The 24028-nt window shown below is 36.1% G+C and overlaps 3 protein-coding genes across 6 annotated transcripts in view; 1 reads left to right on the top strand and 2 right to left on the bottom strand.

Annotated features, from left to right (window-relative positions):
• Positions 1-939: 939 nt before the first annotated feature.
• On the bottom strand, positions 940-11038 carry chrm5b (cholinergic receptor, muscarinic 5b). The gene is made up of 2 exons (XM_077220401.1): positions 10975-11038; positions 940-2558 (listed from the first exon to the last, which is right to left on the bottom strand). Exon 2 carries the CDS (start codon positions 2478-2480, stop codon positions 957-959), a length of 1524 nt encoding a protein of 507 aa, XP_077076516.1. The 5' UTR covers positions 2481-2558; positions 10975-11038; the 3' UTR covers positions 940-956.
• On the top strand, positions 3267-23446 carry aven (apoptosis, caspase activation inhibitor). The gene is made up of 6 exons (XM_077220408.1): positions 3267-3613; positions 4104-4281; positions 20242-20312; positions 20431-20526; positions 20609-20894; positions 21753-23446. Exons 1-6 carry the CDS (start codon positions 3389-3391, stop codon positions 21890-21892), a joined length of 996 nt encoding a protein of 331 aa, XP_077076523.1. The 5' UTR covers positions 3267-3388; the 3' UTR covers positions 21893-23446.
• Positions 22195-24028, bottom strand: part of ryr3 (ryanodine receptor 3) — a 115132-nt gene continuing 113298 nt past the window's right edge. For all 4 annotated transcript variants that reach the window (XM_077220385.1, XM_077220386.1, XM_077220387.1 and 1 more), the window contains one exon: positions 22195-23295. In XM_077220385.1, coding sequence (XP_077076500.1) covers positions 23200-23295 — 96 coding nt within the window. In that variant the 3' untranslated portion in view covers positions 22195-23199. The remainder of the gene's footprint in view (positions 23296-24028) is intronic.

The following is a 24028-nucleotide window of genomic DNA, read 5'->3' as shown; positions in this document are numbered from 1 at the left end:
TAATAAACTGAAACAAGTTTATATGAATGATAAAACGTTGCAAGGACGTCAGACTCTGGGTAGTTGTAAAGCTTTAGTTTGACTAAAAACATTAGTGGAAGATGGAACCCCTGCCAAATCCAGACTGATGAAATGTTTCAATTAATTGTATTGTGTATATCCTCTTAAAACTTTTATTTCACAAATTAAATGGCATTTCATCACAACACAAAGAGTAGAGACTTATTAAAAAACATGAAAGGAAAACAGCCAGTTAATATCCATAAATGTGCTTCTGTGGTGTATGTTAATGTTCAAGTGAGATGAGATCTAATTCATGGCACCACAAATATGGATTTGTTTTCTATTTAATATGAACCACTGCACATTGGGACTCTATAGGTGATGATGTAGAAATGTTTAAATTGTGCTTCATTTCACATGATGTAATGTTGGAATCTCTGCCATATCATGGATATTACATCCCGAGTGAAGCTACAATCTTTTGTGTGTATCTCTACAGAAGTGACGGTTTGCCTGCTCAGAAATCTGAAGATCCATATTTAACACTGTCTAGTTATGCAAACATAATACAACAACGCTGCTTTGCACACTAGATATTCCAATATTTACGTTTCTATGCATGCAGTGTCACTGACATGGCGAAGGCGTACAATACATATTTAAAATCATTCTATCGCAAAAAGTTAACCATGTTTTTGGTATCTATAATTAAAACGTCACAGTCCATATCTTTATTTATTGTCTTCACCATCCCTGGCCATTAGACGTTACACAATATTAAAATACATACTACTGCTTTGTAAACATGTTAAATGATCTTTAAATAAAAACAGATTAGAAGCTAAATAAAATATTAACAAATCATATTTTCAAACAACATGTACATAAGGAATGTGGTGCTGTATGCACAGCATAAACTAAAATGAATTTAATGTTAGCCATCTCTCTTGTATTTAATGGTTTTGACCAGACCAGTACAGTTTCTCCTCTCCTTTATTTTTCTTCCATTTGCAGAGGAATAACATCCAAAATGTCTTCTGGAAGGTCTTGTTGCATAGGGCATAACACATAGGGTTGATGGTGCTGTTGACATAACAGAGCCAGTAGCCCAGATGCCAGAGGGACATTGGGATGCATTTAGAACAGAAGGTGGAGATGAGCACCATGATGTTGTACGGGGTCCAGGTGAGGATGAAAGCCAGAAGGATGGCACTGAGAGTCTGTGCAGCCTTTTTCTCCTTGATAAGGACCATTCGTTTACGCTTGGTCATCTGGATCTTTAAGTTTGGGTCTTCTAGTTTGGCAGAAGCCGATGTGGATGAAGGAGCCTGTGGCTCTGAGGACTGACATTGATCTGTGTTTGTTCTCTCAATGTCGGTACTACCTTGCAAAACGGTGATGTCACTAAGGATCGGCTTGAACTTGTATGACATACATTTTTTATTGTTCGTCTGGGAGCATTTTGCAAGATCACTTAGATATTTGCTGTCTTCGTAACAGTCCAGCTGTCCATTTTTATTGAGAGTCGATTCTTGGTTCTTGAAAGATTCTCGAGGGGTCATCTCAGAGACAGACCGCTCGTCATCTTCTGAGGATGTATAACTGTTCAAGGTGGTGCCCTGCTCTGATTTTGTCCACAAGTCATCAGACTGCAATGTTGTCCTAGTTACATAACTCTGGTTGGACGAAGACCATGACGCTTGAGTCCCGTCCCTCTTGTTTTTAAAGCTAAAGCATTGTAGTATTGGCTTTCGTGCTTTAGAGTCTTCACGGCTGTCCAGCGATGGGTATCCTTGGAGTTCTGCTAAGTTCTTTGTGCGTTTCTCGGTTTCTTTGTAGATTTTGCAATATAAAATTGTCATGATGGATACCGGGACATAAAAGGCTGCTATGGCTGTACCAAATGTAATTGTGGGCTCTGAGAAAAACTGGATCTCGCATTGGTCAGGAGAAACAGTTCTCTTGCCGACAAAGTACTGCCAGCACAGAATGGGTGGAGCCCACAATATAAACGATATCAACCAGGCCAAGCCAATCATGATGCCTGCACGTTTCGGGGTCCGTTTAGCCCTGTAGGTAAGTGGTCTTGTAATGGAGAAATATCTGTCAAAGCTGATGACCAGCAAGTTCATCACCGATGCATTACTTGCAACATAGTCAAGGGCCAGCCACAGATCACAGGCTATATTCCCCAAAGACCAGTATCCCATGAGAATGTAGGATGTGTACAGGTTCATGGAGAACACGCCAATAATGAGGTCTGCAAAAGCTAAACTGAGTAAGTAGTAGTTGTTAACAGTCTTAAGTTGGCTGTTGACCTTGAAAGAGAGCATCACCAGAACATTCCCCACTATTGTGATGAGACTCACAACAGCTGACACTGTTGCAATGGTTATGACCTCCAACAGACTGTATGGGGCTGGCAGGACAGCAGAGACATTTCCACTTGCTGTTAAATTTTGAATATCCATGTCCATCCTGTTACTGCTGACAGGCTAGTAAATGCTGGATAAAAGTTGCACTGTATTTTTCATGCTCACTTGGCAAAGGATCATCTGAAAACAGAGAATAAAGAGACTTAACATTTCTAAAACAGAAAATTTAAACATAAAAATAGTGTACTATTTATTACTAAGACATTACAGGCAAAGCATTGTTTTTTCATGCACATTTATTTCAGACTAGTGGAAAGAAAACATCCACAATGCACATTAAAAAGTTCATTTTATCACACATTATCTTTTTGTGTCTGTGGATTTTAATTATAAATACATAAAGGCTGTTCAGTAGGCATTTCAATAACACTTATATACACCAATTTTCCGGTTTTATTCTTATGTAGTTTCTCAAGGTTTTAACAACAAAAAAAATCTATTTGAAAACATGTTTTTTTCCCCCACTGGCTGTTGACAGTATGGATTTGTGGAGCGATTAAAAAACAGATATAGGCCTACAAACTTTATTATGCCAACAAAAAAAACATTACTGATGTGCATCTTGAGACGAAACAATGACACTGACATATTTTAAGATATGTTACTGCAAATTGCTTTAATTTAAAACAGCTCAAACGTGCATTTTAGTCTGGGACTATAGTTTAAGCCTTGTCTGTGAAACGGGTGCACTCGGTCAGATCTAACATGCCCCTTCAAAAGAGGTGTTTTTTTCACCCCTGGTCCTACTACTTTTGATACTACTGGTACTCATTCTTTTTTCCCCCAGTTCCACCAGCCTAAAGATGGCAATCTTACATTCATGATTAGGCGGAACTAGTTGAATGGGGGAACGTTTCTCCATTGAAGAGGGTTCTTTTTAAATGTAACAACTGTTGTGGTGTTACCTTATTACAGTCTCGGTGTATTAGTTCTAATTTTCATATTCGGTTATGGAGAGTAGACATAACGTCAGTCGGGGACGCGGTGGTCATTGGAAAAGAGGAGGTGGAGGTAGAGGTGGAGGTAAAGGTGAAGGTGAGGGGGACACTGGCAGTTCGGGAGAGCACAGGGGTCGCGGAAGAGGGGGCCACCATCGTGGAAGAGGCAAACGGGACCATCGTAGAGGAAGAGGGCGCGAATATGGACCTCCCGCAGACTTTAGAGAGTTTCGACGAGTGAGTGTCACCCATACAAAACAATCTCCATGACAACCATAGTTTCTGCCGAAATACCAGAGTAACTGTTACTATAATGCCATAATTACAGTAAGTTAATTTACTATAAAACTATTTATTTGGTATTTGACACAGATATGTCATAAATTATTAAATATGTGAAAATAAAATAATGTCAAGCATTAAGAGAGACTGCCTCACTGTTTGAATGAGATTAATGGAAAATAATTGTAAACTTAATTTATGGTATTTCTGTAGTACCATTACTATAATGTGTTACAGTGGTTACTGTACTATTTGTCTTTTACTCTAGCAGTACTGTTACATGTTTAACTGCATTACCGCTACCATGGTAATTTTTATTACCAATAGTTTTAATAGTTTATTAGAAACCAAACCAATTTAGAATCAATAAGTATTTTAGTATTCATTCATTGTATGTATTGTGTCATGCTTGCTCACTGTCATAATTTTTCTGATTGCTTTTCAGAATCAAGATGACCATGACAACAAAGAAAACTTTGAGGAAGTAGAGGAGCACTACACCTTCTCTCGACGAAAGCTTGAGCCCAACTGGGACCGTTATGAGGAATCGGAGAAAGAGGAAATTAATGAAGATGTACCTACAGAAAGAGGCACAGACTATCATGTCCTCCTCACTTCAGCTGGTAAGACATACTGCCCACTTAAATCTGTGTCATATTTCCCCTGTGCCTCTGATATAGCTTCATGCAGGGAGGAGATCAAAACTAAAATTAATGTAGAACAACGGTGGTGTTAAACAGCTGTCCTGCTGTGTGCAATTGAGATACTAAAGACGCGGTAAAGGCAAAACTCTATTTCTGTTGCACGGTTGGATCTGATTGATGGAGGAGGACTCATCTCATGATGAGCAACAGTTTTTGCCATGTTTACAAATAACACAGCGAGCAACCATTACCACTCACAGAGTTTATTTTAAGTTTGGGACTAGTAAAAAAATTTTATTCAGCAGGTATGCATTAAATTGATCAAAAATGCCAGTAAAGAGAAAGACATTTTTTAATGTTACAAAAGATTTATATTTCAAATGAATACTGTTATGTTGAACTTTTATTTATCGAAGAATCCTGAAAAATTATATCATGTGTCCACAAAAATATTTGGCTGCACAATTGTTTTCAACATTGATATTACCTAGAAATGTTTCTTGAGTAGCAAATCAGCAAGAATGATTTCTGAAGGATCATGTGTCAATAAAGACTAAAGAAATGATGCTGAAAATTGAAAAGCCTTGATGAGCATGAGAGACTTCTTTCAAAACCATAAAGGTCTTACTGACCCTATATTTTTCAGTACTGTATAACCAAGTTAAAAGATAAAGAAAACATGATGTAATGGGTTTTTTTTAATTTTTTTATTTTTTTTATTTTTTTTTATTTAACAATCAGGCATACATACAAACAAACCAACATAGTGCAGTAGTGAGCAATCTTGTAAATCCATACTTCCAGCAGTGACAAGAGTGATTTAAGTGTTTAAGTGTGTATGTGTGCGGGTGTGAGTGTGGTTATGTGTATGTGTGTGTATGCGTAAACAAAGTAACCGTTTATTATGTATTACCATTGTTATTACCATCACCATCCCACTTCCCACTACCACCATATTGCCAATATTGTGTTGGTAGATTTTTTACTTCCATCCTTCCTCCTATGTAATAATTGCCATTGTCAATCCTGCATAAAATACGACATAATAAGATAATATAATATAAGATAATATAATATAACCTTCCCCCTCATCTCATCAGTCCATATCTTTTCCTATTTTTTTTTTAATTTTTAATTTTTTTTTTTTTGTGTTATGTGTGTTATGTGCAATGTCTAAGGTGCATTAAAATAGGGAGTACAGTGCGAGAGTGTCTCAAATTGGGACAGAGATGCTGTCCCGTTGAAACCACTTCTCGCCTGTCTAGCCTGCCTTGGTGTTTGTGAGGTTTTTCCATATATCCTTAATCCTTCTTTTTTTTTTTTTTTTTTTTTTTTTTTTTTTATTCTATGTTGTGGTGCATTAAAAACCCATGAAGAGATAAGGGGGAAGTTATTGCACTAGTGATGACAATGATATCTAATTCTAAAACAGCATTGACAATGGCAATATTGATGATGATAATAATAATAATAATATTAATAATAATAATAAATGACAATGATGATGGCAGTGGTGATCATAACGGTAAGAGCAAAAAACAGCAACAACAGTAGTTACAACAATGAAAAAAAAAAAAAAAAAAAAAAAAAGTGAAATTAGTAATCATAACAGTAACAGTAAAGATAGCAATAACAATGATGACAGAAACAAGTTTAAACAACTAATATGAATATTCGTGGGTTGAGTAAGAAGGTGAGAGAAGTCAGAGTTGAAAACAGAGAAAGGATTCATAGCTGTAAGAGGTCAGAAAGTGTTGGACGGCAGGGATCAGTTTCAGATGTGTTATTATGAAGGGGAGATGCGAGTTCCATTGCCATGAAGTCTGTTATAAGATTTTTCCAGATGTTAATGTGTAATTTATTTCTGGTTTTCCAGTTCATGAGGATAGTTTTCTTGGCGATGGCTAGAGCTGTGAGGAGTATTTTAGAGTTTATGGTTTTATCAGTTATTATTGTGAGGTCCCCCAGCAAGCAAAGGGAAGGCGACATTGGGATGTGGCAGCCAACTATAGTTGATAGTGCCTGTGTGACCTCTTCCCAAAAGTGTTTGATTGGAGTGCAGTGCCAGGTTGCATGAATGTATGTATCTGTAGAATTTTGATTGCAATGTGTGCAAATTTCTGATGTGAATCCCATTTTAGCTAATCTATTGCCCGTGTAATGCGTTCTGTGAAGTATTTTGTATTGTATTAACTGAAGATTCGAATTTTTGGACATGTGATAGATGTTTTTACAGATTCGGGTCCAGAAGTTGGCATCAGGGGCTATTGATAGATCGTTTTCCCATTTTATTGTTGGTAAGTATATGGTCTGAAGTTGATTTGAGATCATTTTGTATATTTTAGAGAGAAGTTTCTTTGGAGAGGAAATGTTGACCAAGTCTGATATTGCCGGTGGAAGTTCTAAATTTGTGTCTCTGATGTTTATTTTTGTCAGAACAGAAGATTTGAGTTGTAGGTATTTTAAAAATTCGTTGTTCCCGATGCCATACTCCTGGGCCAGTTCCGGAAATGGTCTAAATGTGTTAGATTTGAAAATATGCTTAATGTGGGTGATACCCTTTTCCGCCCATGTGTGAAAGTTCAATGTTTTTTTATTGCTTATAAAGTCACGGTTGTTCCACAGTGGGGTGAGGTTAGATGGAGCTAATGTAGAATTAGTGATTTGGTGAAATTTCCACCAGGCTGTCAGAGTGGTGGCTATAGTTACTGCCTTAAAACATGTGTGTTGTTTAATTGATTTGGTGAGGAATGGTATGTCAGCTATATTTAATTCTTTGCATAATGATTGTTCTATATCTAGCCATACAATATCAGATTGGGTGGGGCGAATCCATTTGTATATGTATTGCAGTTGGTTAGCCATTGAGTAATATTGGAAATTTGGTGCTTCTAGTCCTCCTTGAACCTTACTTTTTTGAAGTGTAGTGAGTTTTATCCTTGGCGTTTTATTTTTCCAGTAGAAGCGAGTTATAATGGAGTCTAGTGATTTAAACCAGGTGAGTGTGGGGTGGGTTGGAATCATTGAGAATAGGTAATTAATTTTCGGTAAAATCGTCATTTTTATTGCTGCTATCCTGCCGATTATGGAGATTGGGAGATTGAGCCATCTGAGCAAGTCGTCTTCTATTTTTTTTAGCAATGGTGTGAAGTTGAGTGTTACCAACTCTGACAGTCTGGAGGAAATCTTAATGCCTAAGTAAGTGATGTGATCTTGACAAATAGGTATTGGTGATTGCTGGGGAGCCACATCCCATTTGGTTTTATGTAAAGGGAGGGTGGAAGATTTATTCCAGTTTATTGCATAATCGGATATTTTTGAGAAGGACTGAATTGTTTTAATTATTTCTTGAGTAGATGTTAGGGGTTCTTGTATATATAGTAGGATATCATCTGCATAGAGTGAGATTTTATGTGTTTGTTGTGGTGTTTCAATACCTTTGATTGCTGGGTTTTGACGGATAGCTGCTGCTAAAGGTTCAATAAAAATGGTGAATAGGGATGGAGAGAGTGGACATCCCTGCCTCGTTCCCCTGTGCAGTGTGAAGCTTTGTGATGTTAGTCCGTTCGTTGTTACTGTGGCCGATGGTGATGTGTATAAAATCTTGATCCAGTTAATAAACGACTCAATGGGTTTGTAATGGGTTTTTTAAGGAAATACCCGTAGCCAAAGCCATACACGATTTGATGTGCTGCCCAATTCCTTTATGTATGTCTGTAAGTGAATGCAGAGATTGAACATTTTGTTCAAGGGCAGGTCATACACAACTGTCTAATTATTCAAAATTAACCATTACAAAGGCATTTTTACCTCAAATATAACAAGCCTAAAATCCTTGTAAGTGCAGAATGAGTTTCCATTACGCCGTTCTCTTGAGGGAATTTTCTTTGCTCAATTTGCCTTTCATTTCCCTAATCTGCTTCCTCAAAAGCCACATTGATATTCATGAGATATATTTGTGGCATCTAATTTTACGACAGTGAAGTACTGCAGGATTGCACTGCCTCTTGTGGTATTGCAAAATAAAGAATATTTATACCTCGTGCATATCTGTGTACTAGGAAATGTCATTTGTTAGTAGCAATCTGTTTCTGTTTGTCGTGGCCAAACAGTTAAAGTTGTACTCCAAACTAAATTGGAGCACTTAATCTGTTTTGTTGCTCTCTATTTTTTCCTGTGTTGTTCCCTGCACATTTACGATTAGTCATCAGAGGTTCAAACTCGCTGATCCCTGTGAATGTGGGTGGAATTTGTATGTTCTCCAGAACAAGTATTGTATCCATGACTTCAGGAATTATGTAGGACAGCTTTACCATCATGATGTGGTTGTACAGCACCATGATAACAACAAAAGAAATAGTTCAGTGCTCTAACCTGACTGCTTTTCTGGATTTTATGTTTTAACAGTGAAAAAAGTCTTTACAAGTTTTGTTTGACTTGGCAATATATATAAATATGGTCACACCTCTTGGTCAAATATTGCAATATAATGACTTAAGCTAAGTTATAGATAGAAAAATGTCTGTTCCGGTTTGTTCAGCTCCACATGTCTTTCAAAGTTGCCTGACCTCCCCTGCGATACTCAACTTACTGTCTTTTATCCTATTATGATTCTGCCAGCAGGCCCTGATTAGTGTGTGGTGGTAACGGACTGATTACATACCAAATGAGTGTAATTCAGCTTTCACCAGGAACACACTTCAATTACCCTTGAGCTTTCTCACAAATTACCAAAATCATTACTTAATCTGGATTCTTTAATGGGGTTGGTTTGCCTAAAATTAAAATTGTCCTCATTTAGTCACCTTCAAAGTTCTACAGGTTTGGAACTACATGGGGGCGAGTAAATGACAGCATTTTCATTTCTTATTTACCCATCTTACACATATTATATTAAAACAGATGAGTTGTCTTCTTCATGACAGCAGGTGCTTGCATTTGTTTGTCACCCACATGGTAGTTTGTGGTGTTTAATCTATCAGTTTGAGTGAGGAAATCGTCATGCAGTTCATAGAAAACGCATTCTGTTTTCTTAACCATTCTTTGACACGGTAACACAGGTGTAGCAACGTTATGTAATTGAGACAATATTCTACCAGGTTTGATTTGCATTCAGCAGCAAGATTGCTGTAATCTGTTGATTTGCACTGATCTATTATGCATGTCAAATTATGGTCCCTAGTAGGCGTATCTTTTAGGCTTTCACTGTAAAGAAAACTACGTTTGTCAGATAACAATTTGAAAATCTGTTCACCGAAAGGCTTCATGCTGTAGCTTATCTTTGATGTGATCATTTTTGTGCATATTGCTCACACAGATGGGTAATTTTATTTTGTCTAATCTCACAGTTGATCAAAGATTAATCTGTCAGAAACTCTCGATAACATCTTTAAATTTGAATAGCATCATCCAGATCTTGTCACTGTGGCGGTGAACTTGTTGCTAGGGCCAGCATCATAGGACATTGCTTGAGGCATTTTTTTGGTCTCAGAATAACTGCAAATCCACTATGAGGAAGAATGTGGTAATTGCTACCTCGTATTACAAGGTAATAATGATCTCCTTCAGATGAAATGAATGTGGAGATCCCTCTAAAGAGGGCACAGTTTCCCGCTTAAGATTTCTGAATATTTAAACATTTTGTAAACAAAGCCAGGCTATAAGCTTTGCATTGATTTGTGGTTTCGGTAAGGAGTCTGTATTACACAATTGTATTTACAGGAAATGTAAAAACTAATAGTGCATGGAAATGTAATATTAGTGGTGTAATATTTATATATAATATACCATTATAATTAATATTATTCACTTTACATGACACTAAGGTTAAATTTTTTAACATTAGTTAATGCATTGATTACCATGAACTATTTTTACAGCCTTTATTAGTCACATTACATTATTGTTGAATATTTCAAACTTCAATGTTTAAGTATTAGTGTTTGTAAAAAAAAAAATGTTTTTTTAAATGCTGTAAGAGTGGTTATTTTATGATAGCTAATGCATTAACTAATGTTTACAAATTCAACATCATTGAATGCATATATTTATTACATTGAATGTACATCATAGCACATATTGATTTATTTAGCAGTTTCCAAATTGCTGTAGGTGGGAGCTTTCTTTACTGCTTTTTTCTGTCCATTTAAATCAGCTTTGTGGAACTCTGGGATGTCCCTAATATAACATTAAAAATAATGTCTTGTCTTTTTATTATTATTGTCAAAAGGGACAATAGACCCCAAAATGAAACATCCATCATTTACTCATCTGTCTGACTTTGTTTTATTATGTGGCACATAAAAGCAACAAAATGAAACCCTGTTGACATTATATGGGCAAGGTTACCCCCCCCACCCCCCCCCCCCCCCCCAACCCCCAAAAAAGCGTTTGTCTTCAACAGAAGAAAGACATTTTTGATACAGGTTTGAAACAAGATGTGGGTTAGAAAGTGATGACAGAATTTTCATTTTTGGATGAATTGCCCATTTACATTTTAAACATTTTAATTGCTAATTAATTAGAGTAGACATAACTAATTAATTAGAATAACAGTCAGTGATATCTATTGTCTTTAATAATGTTGACCTAATATTCAGCCACCTTGTTTGACCAATATTAATTACTACATTGTCTAATTATCTGTAAAAGATGTATGTATTCAGTACTCACTGTTTTTCTATCTCAGCCTTGAACTCCATCTTCAGATCTGGCTCGGTCACACTGTCACTCATCCCAAACCTTTTCCTCTATTGTCAACTCTCACCACTCTGGAATCGAGTGTCTAGATGTTGCTTCTTCATCCAGTCATGAGCCTGTTCTTAAATTATATAATCCTCAAAGTTGTAGTAAAATGTTCTCCTCGGTTTTTGGATGGTTGTTGGTGCTCAAGGAAGAGTCAAAGTAAAAAGCTCTGTCTCAAGTTGTGACGACTACGCCAAAGTCCATTGTTAAGCATCTCCTTTTCTCTCAGTGGTGGAGGATGATTGGGAAATGCTGCTGCTGTTTCTTTGGATGAATATGTGCTGCTGCCTGTGGATGCACTGACAGACACAGATGTGAATGGCTGGGAGGAGGTCATTCCCTCTGGGCTGGGATGATCGTCATGATTTGGGGCAGTGAACAACAGGCAGACGCCGAGAATGGGAGGAGGAAGAGGAGAAGAACAGGGGGCTGAACCGAAGCAGAAATGAGGGTATGAAGGTTAGACCGTTCATGTTCATGCTCATGCTGGAGACAGAGGGGGTGTGTGAAATGTATGATCACTGAAACATAATGGAGGCATTAATTACTCTCTTTTGACACAGATAGCGTGGCTGCGAGCAAATAAGTGGGTGGAGATGATCGGTTATCTAGAAATACAGAAGTAAGAGGGTCATTTAATGACTTTTTGTTATGTCTGTATAGGAGCTACTTCAGCTCAAATCAACGTAAAATGGTCCTCTAAAATAGTACAACTTATTAAGTTGCCAGGTGAAATTTTTTTTTCTTTCTCCCATATATTTTGAAGTAATATATAGTAGCTGTTTGTCTGATGTTCAACATGAGGTTACCAAAAATCTGTGATCATTCAAATATGAAAGTTAACCTTACAGTTAAATTGTTTTTGTTCCACTAGCTTCACCAAACAAACAAAAAATAAATAATTGTTTTATACAATTTCATCTACCATTGGTTAGCCAAATGAATAGCCTCACCCCAAATTCACATCATTGGTTGAGTCAATGCTACTGCATCGCACTGGAATAATAGTATTGAATTGCTATATTTAACATTTACAAATTATGTACTTCAGTATTTAGTTGTTCCTTGACCATTATGAATTTGTTTATTTATTTATACTGATCAAAAGTTTGGGGTCAGTAAGATTTTTGTTTTTAAATTAATTCTTCTATATGCATTAAATTGATCAAAAATGACATGGAAAATTACAGTGTTACAAAAGAAGTCGATTTCAAATATATGCTCTTCTTTTGAGCTTTCCATTCATCAAATTCCACAAAAAATATTAAGCTGTAGAACTGTTTTCAACTTTGATAATAATAATATTTTTCTTTCAAGCAGCAAATCAGCATATTAGAATGATTTCTGAAGGATCATGTGACACTGAAGACTGGAGTAATGATGCTGAAAATTCAACTTTTTATCACAGGAATAAATTGCATTTTAAAAAATATATTAAAATAGAAAACAGTTAGCCTATTTAAAATTGTAATAAAATTGAATCACATGTTTTTACTGTAATTTTTAACAAATAAACGCAGTCCTGGTGAGCATAAGGGACTTTGTTTAAAACATGACAAAATCAAAACGACTTTTGAATGGCAGTGTTATTTATTTATTTATTCATTTATTTTTGCACTTACACTATTTTAAGAGTTAGCCTGATCCCTCTAATTCTGCTCTCACAGCTCCATGGGTGCAATTAGTTACATTACAGGCCATCAAAAGAAGCCTTGAGTGATCAATGAGAAAAAAAAAACAGATTCAATGCACACAGTACAAACATAAAGTTGCAATGGTAGGAGTGCAGGACGCTCAGGAAATGAGTGACATCGTGCCCTTGCAAGGTGTAAGCGTTGTCTGGTTGGGGATTGAGTACAGATCGACTGATTCAGGGTCATTTCTTTTTACAATTTTTTTCCTTTTGTCAGCCGTCACCTGGTTTTTTACAATGCAACAGATCACAATCGAATGTTGTACATTCAGGTTGACAGGAAATGGCTAATGAAAGATAGTGCCATGTAGATTTCCAGGCCTCCAAGTTTATTGATCATAATGAGATCATAATGGAGGATATGAGCCATATCACGTACCCTGGAGGAGGACTAATAATGAAGGGCATAGATATACAGTGACAGCTCCGCTGTGCTCGCCTGCATCTGTGTAGTAGTACGTCTCCTCTGGGTCTCAGATGGCTAGCAGACACAACTCAACCCTACACGCTACATACTCGGGTTACACTTGACAGTGAGAGCAGCAAATTAATACTAAATGTTGCCTGAATTTCATGACCTTGTTTAGCGGTTGACTGCACTTTGACCTGACTGTGTCCCTGCAGAGAAGCAAAGAGATGTTGATTCATTACCAATGACACTGCACCTGTAGAAAACCTTGCCCCCTCCCAACTTGCTTTCCTATATTTCAGTACCTTGGACCTCCACCTGTGGCCCTGCTGCTGGCAGTTTCACCAGCTGGACCCTCCGCAAATGACTGCACCCTGATGGGACACAGCTCTCTAGATTGTCTCTCTTTTTCATATTCTTGGCAAGCAACAACCTACTGTATCTTGCACAAAGTCAGCCATTAAATTATAACTACCATAGAACCCTTATTGTTTTTTAAGCATGCTTGCTGATAAACACATGCTATATGTGTTTGTATACATGTACTTTCTAAATTCAGTTTCAGTTTGACTAAAGCAATAATTAAGCTTTTTTATTGTCACTAACCTTTCCGGATTTTGTGAATTTGGACTAACAGACCTAGATAATGTGATATTAGTTTGGCTTCGTCCGGCATGTTTGCACTTTAATTGGAATGCAAGTGGAATCAGCGTTGTTGCGATGCTCTGAAAGGCAAAGGTCATGCTCAACGTATTTAAAAAAAAACATTTTTAAATATTAAATTGATCAATGACAAGGACATATTATATTCGTCAATGGTGAATTAAAGTATATTATAATGTTACAGATTTCTATTTCAAATGAATGCTCCTTTTGAACTTTCTATTTATGAGAGTCAAAAAAAATGTATCACAGTTCATACAAAGATCTTAAGCAACACGACTGTTTTCAACATTCATGATAAAATGTTTCTTGAGCAAATCAGAATGTTAGAATAATTTCTGAAGGATCATGTGATACTGAAGACTGGAGTAACGGCTGCTGACAATTCATCTTCACAGGAGTAAAATAAATTACAGTAGAAAACAGTTCTTTGAAATTGTAATAATATTACATGAGTACTGTTTTTACTGTATTTTGATCAAATAAATGCAGCCTTGGTGAGCATAAGAGACTTCAGAAACATTCTTAAAAATCTTACCGGCCCCAAACCTTTCAACTGGATTATACTTCCTAAACATGCATTGCCAACTGGATTAATTGAATATTCATTATGGGCTTTGTTTTCTCTGAATCTGAGCCTATTTGTTAAAGTATGAAAAAGCGATGTTGGCTCCAGCCTGCTAAGTGTGATCACACAAATCGTGTTTTTTTGCAGCATAAACTGGTGTTTCTGGAAGAATGCTGGAGCAACCTTCACTTAAGTGCTGAGCACCTGTGTATTTGATCGCGCTCATACTGTGACTGTAGTCCCCTGCATCAAGCATTGGACAGTAATTATGATGCGGGGGTGTGCGTTTACACCCACTAAGGGTATCAGAATGTCATCTAATGTGTAACAGTAACAACCACTCTGTTAATGACTGTTTGTGTGTCTCTCTCCACACTCGCTCTCTTCCCTCGCTGCTGTTGCTACCATAACATCTGTGCGATTTGCATGAGGCTGCTCGTTATTTTAAAGCCATGTTGTATCCTTCAGACGCCTTTATGAAAGTGGGGAAGAGCAATAGTGGCCACTTGTTTCTTATCATTTCCATATTAGCGTTCCATATCTTTTTATCTGTCCACCATAACTTACTCCTTGTTTGTTTCCTGTGGCGATTGTTCCCTGTTGTCACCACTGAAATATGGGAGCTTTTTTCAAACCGTATTTACAGGTTAAAGGTTCAAGTGACACTTTTGCATAAATATGGTTGTGTAATAATGATAGCTTTTGACTATAAATAGCCTGAGTGATCTTATATTTTGTCCCCAATGAATCTGTTTTATAATTCTGCCAGGAAATGGTCCCCTGATTGTCCCTTTGAGTTCATGTATGCCCAGAGATGCATTATTTGGGGCAGTGTTGATATTTGGGGCATGAAGTCCTTTGGTATTTGGTTGGAAGTGGATGTTTTTAATGGGCGCTGTCATTGAAATACATCAGTTTATTCCTCTGTAATCTAGATTCTCTAGTCTATAAGAGATGAAAGAGAAATCTTCCATGATATTTTGCACAGGTATTATGCATGCCATGTAAAGGGTACGCATGTTCACTAGATAGATTTCCGATTCAATGTCAATGTCCGTCTTGAAATTGAATGCAGTCCAAATTAGACCTTGGCAATAAAACTAAGTAAAAATGTATACCTCGATATTTTTTGCATTTTTTATGATATTCAATTTATAGAGATATGTTTGCATTTGATCTTGAAAAGAGCCTTTCAACATTATTGTGATATTCCCTAATTATATTTTATGTCAACAAAGAAGATATCGCAATAATATTGCTTGTAGTAATATTAATAATAATGTTTCGGTCAGCTCTAGTCCAAATGCATTTTGGTTTTGAATGTTCTGAATCAGTGCCATTATCATGTCACAAGTCTATATCAAGTATTTCAGGTCTGAATTTTCATAATAAATATATTGTTTTAAGTAGTATAAAATAATGGATTTGTTTAGTAATAAACATATTAAAAAATAAAATAATACATAAATAATATAAAAAATTGGATTTTAAGTAATAAAATACTTGTATTATTTAAGTTTTAAAATAGATCTAAAAAAAATATTTCTTTTGTTAATTCTCAAAGAAAACCATATACTGCAGTATTATATGACATGCTTTTAATAATTTCTATAAAATATCGTCGTCCTCCTTAAATATTGTCATCCTCCCTGAGATGTTTTTCCTCTGTGTTCATCATTGAGAAAAGCATCTCCTTTGATCAGGAGAAGCACATTGAGTGCTTGATTCATCTCTATGGAAATAAATGACTCTTCTAAATGTCTTAAGTTGAGCCACAGCTGTCTGCTAACCTGATGATCAGCTCAGCCTCAGCCCATCGCAATAATGGCCCCACTTATAGAAAGTGAACACGCACATTGTTATGTAACTTGCTGTAGCTTTTATGTTTAGGTAAAAAATCAAGACGAAAGGAGAATACTGCTGCTCTTGCTGTGTAGGTCAGGTTGTGCTGAGAGAGATAGATTCAGAAAACGACTTCTGCTCTTTGTGGTCTTTCGTTCATTCCATGGCTCGCATCTAGCATCACTCATTACTAGCATCATTCACTTGAGGTGCACCTCACACTAGAGCCCTGTTCTCTTACACTACTGCAGCGGACATACTGTATGGGGACGTGCATTCACAAATAAATAGGAATTAAATAGATTAATATAGAGCAGTAGGCTTAAACATTGTGTCTGTAACACTGGAAAACTCATCAATCATGAGACTCAATCCTGTGTCTGATGATTCTTTCTTTCTTTCTTTCTTTTTCCAATTGAAAAAAATGCTTATATATAAATACACGCACATATTTAAAGCTTTTTTTGAGTTCAAAAATTATATAATGAGCATCATGAATCCATTTTCCAAACCGTGTTTTTATTTTATCCTGAATCACTATGGTACACGGCTATTTTAGACTGGCTCGGGTCGTACCAGTAGGCCAATATCTGCGTGACTCGTCATAGCTATAAACTGAGAAATAATAATTATTATTATTTGATTTCTGATACATTAAAGATTTCAAAATACGAGTTGATTTGTCACTTTCTGCACCGTTGAAACCACATGAAGAGATTCACAGCTATAATTCCAGTCATTTCATTTGTGATTTAACTGAATAGATGTGTTTTTTTTCCCCGTTTCTGATTTAGGAAGCTCAGACTATAGGTTACGCGACAGTTTGTTCAGTATCTGATCAAAACCGAAAGCAGAGCTTGAACTTTTAATGATCTGAAGGAAAACATTTTTATTTTACACATTTGGCCTCTGTCAGATATCCAAGCAGTGTTGTATTTAAAGATGTGTTTTCAAATGAACCAAGTGTGTGAACTGCATAAAAGTCTTTCCTTTCAAGTCTAGACACTAATAGAAAACTCTTGGTGTTCTCCATGGCAGCTATCTTGAAGCGTAGTAAATAACTGTCGTATTGTTTTGAATGTTCGGCTTGAAATCTTTTAATTGCAATCATCACAGTCTGATTTATTTGGATGGTTCAGTTCGTTACGGAGTTGCTTTGTGGTAATTGGCTTAGATGATGTGCTCAAGAGCCGTGACAACAAAGCAAATTAGCAGCTTCTTCCAAAAGGCTGTAGCCTCCCACCATTAAGTGCCATTTAATGACTAACAGTGTATGGCCTGTCCTCGGTTTAATGGCTGGTGCTGTGCTTGTGGTTCCTCAGCGTTTCATGGTCCTCCTGTCATCAGTGTCTTATTGGGGCCCTTGAAAAAGCAAAGAACACTGGCCAGTTTGGGGTTGGCAGGCTGCCATGGTGCCACTCTCTGGGAGGAAATGACCTGTGCTTGTAGCGTGGCTTCCTGGGAGCGGGTCACAGGACGCCAGCCTGCAGAGAGACAACATCTGCCACACTGACATTGTGCCAGCACTGCACCAGAGCTGCTACTGACAACTGCTCTTCCTTTCACACCAGCCATTTTCACATTATTGGGCTCTTTGCTTATTTGTAGATATGCACAATATGTCAACCTTTGGTAATCCGTTTCATTTGAAAGTCTAAAAACTGTTCAATGACATTTTTCTGAACTTGTTTTGAAAAAAAAAAGAAGAATAAAAATACAATAATTTGGGAAATGGATTTAGAAAAAGATTTAAAATAGTTCATAAATCTAATAAATCACTTGAAAGTGAAAAGTTATTTATTGTGTGCAAAGTCGTCATTTTTATGGAGGCTTATTTCCACCTCATAATAAAAAAAATGGTAACACTTTATAATGTTTTATTAGTTAACTACTCTAGTTAACATGAACTAAGATTGAACAATACTTCTACAGCATTTGTTAATCTAAGTTTATGTTAATTTCAACATTATGCATTATTCAAATCAAAAGTTGTTTTTAACATTAGTTAATGGACTGTGAACTAACAATGAACGACTGTATTTTTATTAACTAACATTAACAAATGTACTGCTTATTGTTATTTCATCTTACTTAACATATTAACTAAGGATAACAAATGAAACATTAGTGTAGTGTTACCAAAACATTGTTTTTAAATGTAAGTGCGACTTTTTAATCTAACAATTTGTACAGAATTGCAATATATAAATTCGCAATTGCGAGGAAAAAAGGTCAGAATTGCAAGTTTATATCTCACAATTCTGACTTTGTGTAGTCCTGAATATCAGCATTATTATGTGTGCGATATTACTCAATTATATTATTTATCAGCAATAACAAAACAAATGATTGGCATTTGGTTTCAGCCAACATAATCTATGTTTTTGTGTCCCTAGTAAACCGTATATGATTATTTCTACAATTACTCTTGCAGTTTCACTTGTACAAACAAGTGTCTTTACCATAATTAATGCAACACAGCAGTACGCATGTCACATGCAGCTGGTTTGTTATGTTGGCTAACCACACACACGCACACACACTCACTACTCGCTGTGATAATGCTACGCTGACCCTCACCACACATGCTGACAGGACATTTGCTCATTGTTATGGCAGCAGTTTCCATGGCGCTGTCACTGCCAGTCAAGGAAACGTGATGAAATTGCCTGGATGTCTTCTCTTGTCCACAGCTCATTCTCTCATAACAGTGACATCAACCAATGCGTACTTGGCATTCTGCTCCGCGTTACGAGGAATCTGGTTCACTGTGACGTCGGTTCTGAGTCACTGACAATTTTACATCTTTAGGTTCTTCTTTATCAGTTTAATGTAGGCTACTTTACATGGAGCCTTTAGTGGCAGAATGCTCGCTTTTGAGGAAGGATCCCTCTACTTGACCTCGAGATACTGCGCTGTATCATCCCTGTCAGTTTGGCCGACTGCAGTTGGCAAGTGTGTCTTTAGTGAAATGTGTTTCTGAGGCGGACGCCTGCTATTCTGCCTCAGCCTGGCTGGACAGCTGTGTGTGACAGACCCACGGCTTCTTTCTTCAGCTGTCCCAACTTGCTGCCGCCTCACATTTCACGCTGCTTGTGTCAAGGTGAAAATGACTTCAAAAGATGACACGCGTTCAGCTGCTGCTGTGATGGTGTGCAGTGAACTGAGTTGTTTTTCTTGGCCCGTGTCATTATGTCCATTTGGAATTGAAAATAAAGTGGAAGACATGATTAATAATTTACTTGTAACAGCAATATATAGTGTCTGGAAGGTGAGCTGTAGTGTACAGCAGTTATTGTTGACGATTAGTTCAACAAAATAAACTTACAATAAAATACAAATATTATATGGAAAACCTTAAAAGATATATTTTTAAAAAATGTTGCCTTGGTAACTAAAATAAAATAGGTTTAAGTTGAAATTACTAAAACGGAAATAAAAAAATAAAGCTAAATAGAAATTGTAAAAAAAAATGACAAAAGCACATAATGTTATTATTAAACTTAAATTGAAATGAAAACTGCAAAATGTAAAAATTAATGCTAATTTAGAATACAAGTATATATATATAATACTAAAATAACACAACTGCAGTATCATTTTCAATAAAAACTAGATCATTTTATCATTAATCATTTGATCATTAACTGGATCATTTTAATCCTGGTAAATAATAACACAGAGTGGGCAAAATAATATATGACATTATTGCATTATTATATTATTGATTTTAAATCAATTATTATTAGTTTATTTGTAATATTATTTAGTAGGATTCATATAAATGTACTGTCAAATATAATAATATTTAATAGTAAATATTATAACAATTTGAGAATTTTGAGTTTGTTGATCATTTAATAGTGTTATTAGTAATAAAAAACACATCAATAATTTCACCAAAATAAAGAATTCATACCAAACTTCCTGAAGGTGTTAAAAGTGTTGTACATTAGCTGGTGACTCACTTTACATACATTTTTTTATTCTAACAATGTATTGCATGTTTATCTATTTTAGGGGACTCCTTCACACAGTTCAGGTTCTCTGATGAGAAGGACTGGGACATTGACTCTCTGGCAAAAAATCAGGTGCATTATCAGTCATTTCTCAAGTCACTAAACATTAAGATTTGCTTGTATGTTTTCCAGTGCAATTATTGTGTTTTTTGAGGATATATCTTCCTATGGTTGATTGTGACTTCTCCAGATTCCAGCCCTTTTTATTGACCTGCCAGCTTTAACTCAGTCACTTCAAGAGCTTCCACTGCACACAAGACTGAACCTGGAGGCTGAGCTTGTTCAGGTAGATCCATTGCTTTTTTTGTTGAAATACTTTGAAATGCTACTAGTAAAGTATAATGTACTAGAGCTTTAATATACTTCAGGTGACGACTCCTGTTGAACTGCCGCCCGTGACAGTCCCTCACAGAACCGACTCCACACTGACAGCTCTTCAGGCAGGCCGAGACTCAGGCCTGGGCATTTCCTGCAGTGTAAAGCCTGTTTCAAGTAGCTCAGCATCACTCGGTGTCTCCACAGCCGTCCCTGCGGCCACTGATGATGCTGACCAGGAGCTCGACCTTCTCCTCAGCTTGCAGAGACCCGTCACAGAACTTTCTTCAGTGCAATCCCACGCTACAACAGATGATGTGCTGAACAGCCCAACACAAGGTATCCAAACCAATTGGTATATCTTGGTTCTTTTTTGTTCAAATCAATTGGTATATCTTGATTCTTTTTTGTTAAACAGTGTTGGAGGGTACTGTAACAAATTAACTAAGTAGCGTAGTGTTTGGAAATCTGATTCATTTTAGTTAGACAGTTCATTTTTTACAGCTCATGTAAAATTCTCAGTTCAAGCTGAATTGTACCAAATTATTTTAATCCCAGTGTGTGTTTTTTAGCTAAATATGTTCTTTTTCACTTTATAAATAAGATTTTTGTGGAAAAAAATAGTACTTTTATTCATTAGTGACACATTACATTGATCAAAAGTGACAGCAAAGTGTTGCAAAAAATCTATTTCAAATAAATGCTGTTCTTTTCAACTTTCTAATAAAAGAAACTAAAAACTAAAATCAAAGTATGGTTTCCACAAAAACTGTTTTCAATATTGATAACTGGAGACTGAAGTAATAGCTGCTGAAAATGCAGCTTTACCATCGCAGGAACAAATTACATTTTAAAATATATTCAAATACAAAACAGTACTGTACTTTTTTACTGTATTTTTGATCAATGAAATGCAGTCTTGCTGAGCCTTCTTACAAAAACATTTTACTAACCAATTTTTTTTTTAAACATTAGCATATATAACTTAGCCTTTATTTTTACCTGAATTCTATTGCAGAATGAAAATATCCTCTTATAAAAAGTTACCTTGAGTTTCGATTCTGTTGAACTACTTTATGTGCTTCAATCTTCTAGCTTTGCAAGTTATATGTGCTTCAATCTTCTAGCTTTGCAAGTTATAGATTCAAAGTAGCTTCCTGAACATGGTGTAAAAATGTGATTTTACCACCTCAACAGGTTCAGAGGAGGAAGAGAGAGAAAATCAAACGGTCGTTATGAAAGAGACAACGCCAGAAGTGGAGAGTGAACCTGAACCCACGAGGCAGGAAGTGACAGAGGAGGATCTGGAGGACTGGTTGGACAGCATGATCTCCTGACCTGAGAGAAGCACTTTCTCCCCGCTGACTGACACTGCTGTGGATTAAATCAGCACTTGCGGCTTTAGTAATGCTGACAGCCTTACTTCTGAGTAGACGTGTACATCATACTCGGACACTTCATGAAGTCTTATAATAGCCAAGACTAATTCAGTCATGTGGAATATAAAATGCTTCATCAATATATAACTCCTAAAAATGCTGATGTAATGCCATGCCAACAGTTTTCAGACGCATCATATTACCTCTCCTCAATTGACTCAGATTTCATTCAGATTAAATGCAGCTATGGCCAGCTGGGATTTATTGCATTAGCTACTTTATTTTCATTCCCCTTGCTCGAAACAAATGCAAATCACCAAAGCCACTACATACATACAAATGGCCATACAATAGCAGTTTACAGTATTGACTGTTCAATACATTTTTGTCCTTGAATATAGATTTCCATTGTTTTGCAATCATACTTCATAAATGATCAGGCAAACACGATTTCAGTTATTTAACCTTAACCAAACATTTTTAAAAAAGCAGTGATTATCTTTACTTCTGGACCATCAACTAAAGCTACAAAACTACTAACCCAAGTGAGACTGTCAGTGAGAGTCTAAACTAATATGCAAACTAGCAAATCATACGAGCGGGAACCAAATGTTTGCATAGTCTCTTGTCATAAGGCACTTTGCTGTATAAGAAACATCTAGTGGACTGAAGCAGATGATCTTTATATTTCTCATTCCACCAGTCAGATTACCGTCTTTAAAGGCATTGCACATTCTTCATAGTATTTTTTGTTTTTGTTTGTTTTTAAATCAAACAGGCATAAATTGTGTTTGGCACTCAGAAGGTATTCTTGTGCATATTTGTATAGACGTTCATTCAACAGATCAAAAACATATATATATATGGTAACATCTCATCTCACAACTTCATGTGCATTTGTGAGTTAAGCAAATGAGGCAATTTACCATGTTGGTGTTTTTTTTTATATATATATATCAAACATGGCTTGTGTCTTAATTTGGCAATGTGTGCTACATGTTTTTTTTGTTTTTTTTATGTTGTACTTGAGTTCACATTTTTGGCTTGATCACAATGAGTTCTCGGTATGTCGCTGTCATTCCTGGTGGAGAAACGGCTGAGGTTTTTTTTGTTTGTATGAATCAGTGAGCAGCATTTGATGAGAGCTAGATTAGGATGTTGTGTCCAACCTACATAAGATCCTAAAATCAATTTATATTAGGAGCTCATGTAGGTTGAAGCATGTGATTTCTCTCATATTTGGACTGAGGACAACGGTATGTCCTCTAGCCCAGCAGGTCCTCGTATTGCTTCCGGAAACAGTCTCCAGCAGGGAAGAAATCCCAGCACCTCTCCTGATACATCTTCCAAACATACGACTCCTGTAGTGAAAGGATAGAGGATATATGGGAAGTATTGTGATGAGATAATTTATGAAATATAATATACACTATCGTTCAAATGTTTGGGGTCAGTAATTTTATTTTATTTTAAACATTTTTTTTGTTTTTATTAAACACGATATTAATGTTACAATCTTTTTTTATTTCATATAAATGCAGAATTTGAGTATTCTATTCATCAAAAGTCTTGGGGGGAAAAAGTGTCACGGTTACCACAAAAATTTTAAGCAGCAAAACGGTTTTCAACACTGATAATAAGAAATGTTTCTTGAGCAGCAAATCAGCATATTAGAATGATTTATGAAGGATCATGTGACACTGAAGACTGGAGTATTTGCCATCACAGGAATAAATTACAGTTAAACAGTTATTTTACTGCTTTACTAGCTTTCTTTTTTTTTTTCTTTTTTTTTTTTAAATCGCTAGGACACATTTTTCTATATTTGGGTCACTTTTCAAAAACTCTTCAACACAGTTCTTCCAACCAACTTTCAACTTGGCACAGCAGTTGATTTCACATTCAAAATTCACTAAAACTACCAAAACACTTCAGTCATGTCTCAATTCAATTCATTCTCCCATAACATTAGCAAAGTTTGTCAACAAGAAATTGTAAAAAAGTTTACACAGTTCTACTATTTAGATTTCACTACAGTATTTTACACAGTCCATGTTTAAATTTCAGTACAAAATAATTCCTAGTTTCCTCCTT

This window comes from Siphateles boraxobius, unplaced genomic scaffold, assembly GCF_051911475.1.
Source record: "Siphateles boraxobius isolate OS27281-9 unplaced genomic scaffold, OSU_SipBor_1 8, whole genome shotgun sequence".
NCBI classification, from domain to species: Eukaryota; Metazoa; Chordata; class Actinopteri; order Cypriniformes; family Leuciscidae; genus Siphateles; species Siphateles boraxobius.
This window is presented reverse-complemented; position numbering and strand designations above follow the sequence as displayed.

Bases quoted from the DNA above. Each gene is read 5' to 3' on its own strand.
- chrm5b (XM_077220401.1), bottom strand. From the start codon at position 2,480: ATGGACATGGATATTCAAAATTTAACAGCAAGTGGAAATGTCTCTGCT.
- aven (XM_077220408.1), top strand. From the start codon at position 3,389: ATGGAGAGTAGACATAACGTCAGTCGGGGACGCGGTGGTCATTGGAAA. The intron at 3,614-4,103 runs GTGAGTGTCACC...ATTGCTTTTCAG, and splicing joins ACTTTAGAGAGTTTCGACGA to AATCAAGATGACCATGACAA. The intron at 20,895-21,752 runs GTATCCAAACCA...CCACCTCAACAG, and splicing joins GCTGAACAGCCCAACACAAG to GTTCAGAGGAGGAAGAGAGA.